This window comes from Marmota marmota, unplaced genomic scaffold (assembly GCF_001458135.2).
Source record: "Marmota marmota marmota unplaced genomic scaffold, marMar, whole genome shotgun sequence".
Taxonomy (NCBI): domain Eukaryota; kingdom Metazoa; phylum Chordata; class Mammalia; order Rodentia; family Sciuridae; genus Marmota; species Marmota marmota.
The window spans coordinates 36,166,121-36,169,693 of NW_026000240.1; the positions used below are offsets into that span (position 1 = coordinate 36,166,121).

At 48.3% G+C, this 3,573-nt stretch overlaps 1 protein-coding gene across 1 annotated transcript; it reads left to right on the forward strand.

The window, feature by feature from the left end:
• Positions 1–11: 11 nt before the first annotated feature.
• Positions 12–2,064, forward strand: Tmem89 (transmembrane protein 89). The gene is made up of 2 exons (XM_015487315.2): positions 12–453; positions 914–2,064. Exons 1-2 carry the CDS (start codon positions 163–165, stop codon positions 1,088–1,090), a joined length of 468 nt encoding a protein of 155 aa, XP_015342801.1. The 5' UTR covers positions 12–162; the 3' UTR covers positions 1,091–2,064.
• Positions 2,065–3,573: the final 1,509 nt, after the last annotated feature.

Below are 3,573 nucleotides of genomic sequence, written 5' to 3' on the forward strand. Positions count from 1 at the left end.
CCCAAACACAGTCCCCCACCTCCCATTTGTGGTCCAGGCTGGTCATGAAGGGCCTTGGGCCCTGCTGGAACCTGCTGCTTTAGAGCTGGGCCTACTCTTGGGGGAGGGGTGTTTGGTGGTTGCCAAGCGCAAAGGTTCCAGCTTCTGGTAGTGGCCACAGCCATGTTGCATGCACTGTACTTTCTCTTGTCACTACTGTTGGCAATACCTACTCCCACCCATGCCTGGTCACGGCCCCTCTGGTATCAGGTGGGGTTGGACTTGCAGCCCTGGGGGTGCCAGCCAAATAGCCTAGACTCTTGCAGGAGCAGCTTGGGCTGTCCGAACGGTTGGGTGGGCCTGGGAGGGAACCGCATCTACCCTGTGGCTGGGGTCATGATTACCACCACCATGATGCTGGCGATCAGCCGTGCGATGCTGCAGCGGTGGCGTTCACAGGACACTAAGGGTAAGGTGAGCACAGTACTCCCCGACAGCTCCTTCCTCCACTCATGCCCAGTGGGCCCATAACTTCTACTCAACCTTCCCTAATAAGCCAGCCTTATAAAGACTCATGGGCCTCCTGCCCAACCTCACCCTACCCAACACCCTATTTTCCCTGCATCCGTCCACACATCTCCATGAAATGCATTTCTAGAACCATCCATCCTGACTATTCCCCATGGTCAGTACCCTGCCCAATTTGTCCTCCTTTAGTACATCCATTTCTCATCCAACCCCCATGGGTCCCATGAACATGCTAGCCTATAGGAGACCCTCAGGGAATCCATCACCCTAAGTCACCTCTCCCATCTCCTTTGGGCACAAATGCATAACCCTACACCCTTCTCTATTGCTGCCACTTGCTATGCCCCCTTCCCCTCTCTCCACTCACTCCTACCTCTTGGAGTAAGACTTGGACTCCTATTCTCAGCACCCACAGGTGACCACTAGTTGCTACGGACCTTGGAAACGGCGAACTCCAATTTCAGATCGTGCCCTACTCCTTGGGGTCCTTCACATGCTGGATGCCCTCCTGGTCCATATTGAGGGCCACCTGCAGCGTCTAGCTACCCAAAAGCGAATTCAAATAAAGGGGACTCCCACCTAGTGTGGGTGATCCAGCACATTTCTCTCTGCCTGCTGGCCAGCCAGGGTGACGATAGTCTGAGTTCCCTGGCTGGGACTCAAGCCTATGCAAATGTTCTCTCTGGGCCTCTCTGTGGCCCCTTTTTACTCTTAGAACCAGCAGGTCTGTGGAGTCCAGGAACTGACAAAGTGCCTGTGGAAGAGTGGGTATGGGGAAGGTTACTCCCAGTGGAGATCTCAGTCTGAGTAAAGGCCATATGCTGTGTTTGGTATTCCATGCTTGTTGTCAGGATGGGTAGTGATCAGTGGTGGAGAGCATAAAGTGCCAAGGAAGGGTCCAGGCTTTTCCAGTGCACATGGGGTACAGAGAAAGGGCCTGGTCAGCTGAGAAGAGTAGGAGGAGGGTAGTGAGGAGGCTAGAACCAGATTCCAATGGTCTCTAAAGGAAACTGAGAACCCTGAGACCCCAGTTACTGGGGGGCACCCACTCCTTTACTTCTTCCACCTTTATCACCACCTCAGGAGATCAGTAGGGGAGATGTCCTCGTGACTTTTTAGTCTTGCCACCTGAAAGCAGCTGGCTTTGGTTTCCTTCTTCCCTAGACTTGCAAGGCCCTACTCCAAGGGGGTCACTGCTGAGTCTCCTATAGCAGCCACTCTCCAGATCCTTGGCACCTGTTTGGCTCCCCACTCTCCTCCTCCCCAGCTTGGGCCCGATAATATCAAACTGGAGCCAAGTAGGCAGTTTTTGTGGCCACCTCAAACATGCTCTGATACCTGAGTGCCCTTGCTCCAAGGCCCCTAGAAGAAGAATGAGGGTCGGACCTCCCCAAAGAGACTTACCCCTTTTCCCACCTATCAAAGGTGATCCAGGTGGAGTTGGGCCTGAGACACATGCATTTTGGGGGTCTCTGTTTTAGAAAAACAATATGCTATTGCAAATTGAACATTGGGAACAACAACAAAATTGAACACTAGAAACAAATGAAAAAGGCTGGGGATTTAGCTCAGTAGTAGAGCATGTGCATGAGGCCCTGGGTTCAATCACCAGCATTGAAAAAAAAAAAAAAATAAATCATTAAAAATGGTTTTAGACTGGGCATGGTGGCGCACACCTGTAATTCCAGCGGCTCGGGAGGCTGAGGCAGGAGGATTGCAAATTCAAAACCAGCCTCAGCCAAAGTGAGGCACTAAGCAACTCAGTGAGACCCTGTCTCTAAATAAAATACAAAATAGGGCCGGGGATGTGGCTTAGTGGTTGAGTGCCCCTGAGTTTAATCCCTGGTACCCTCTCCCCCTGCAAATGGTTTTAGGTTGATAAATATTACAATAGTGATCTGTAAATATATCTTTTGTGATACATATTATTATATGACACATTCCTATAATTTCTCCCTCCATTTTCTGGCTTCTTACTTTGATGGCTTCTATAAACAATAAGGATTTTGTAATTCAGGGGGAGAAATTTTTAAATAGAAAAGGGAAAGATAATTCAGTCTTCCTTCTAACATAGTTGATTGAAGTTTGAGTTTTAATTATTGATAGCTTAGGAAAGTTATTTTACTTCCTAAGCTATTACCAGTGGTGTAAGTATTGCTGCCAAATTTGGAAACATCCATTTTTCATACAGAAACTGTAAGATTTGGAAGAATTTCCCATAGGTGGACTTCCACCTGTACATATTTCAAACCTTGTTTTCCCTCCCTGATTTTTCTAGTGCTGGGTGCTGTGGGGCACGTTCTTAATGCAGTAAGACTTTGTACTTCTGTCCTGTCAGGAGCTCTCACCCCGGTAGGAGTTCTTCCAGGCTACATTCCAGAAGAGGAATAATAAGCTAACTTTACACAGGAGTGGAAAAATTCACATAAATATGTCCCTGTTAACTCAAACCAAGTGTTTCCTTATGGTAGACAGAGATGTGCCACTTAAGTCCCCTTCAAAAAAGGCTGGCTGTTGCCAGACACTGGGAAATCAACCAGAAGACAAGTCTGCCTCAGCCATGGAGAGCCTCTCCCAGCTAGCTTTCTTTCTCTGCCCAACCCTATTCCTTCCTCAGTTACTGATCCCAATTGATTTCTCTGGTAAGTATCTTGGACTCTAATCTTCCTCTTAGAGCTAGCTTTCCAGGGAACCCAACCTGGAATAATTCCTAACCCACCTTCCCCTTGGATAGATTCCCAAATGCCATAGTCTCTCTGATATTCCCCACCCGACACATTTGAGGCTGGAGACAAGTCTGAGCAGAAAGGACAGAGGTCCTGAATTAATGCAATTATATTATCTTAATTTTGCCAGTTTTCCAAAAATATTTGCCCCCAGACACACTACTGGGGCCTTTCTCAAGGCCGAAAGTAAGATGTTGAAGGCCAAGTTTCATCTGCCTGTTGTGAGATCCACTTTGGCACTCTGCAAGGTTTAATGAGCACCTCCTATTTGCTGACCCTTTATTGTGGATGTATATACTAATGTGCATAGCAGACCTGGTTCCTCCCTTACCTTCTTGCA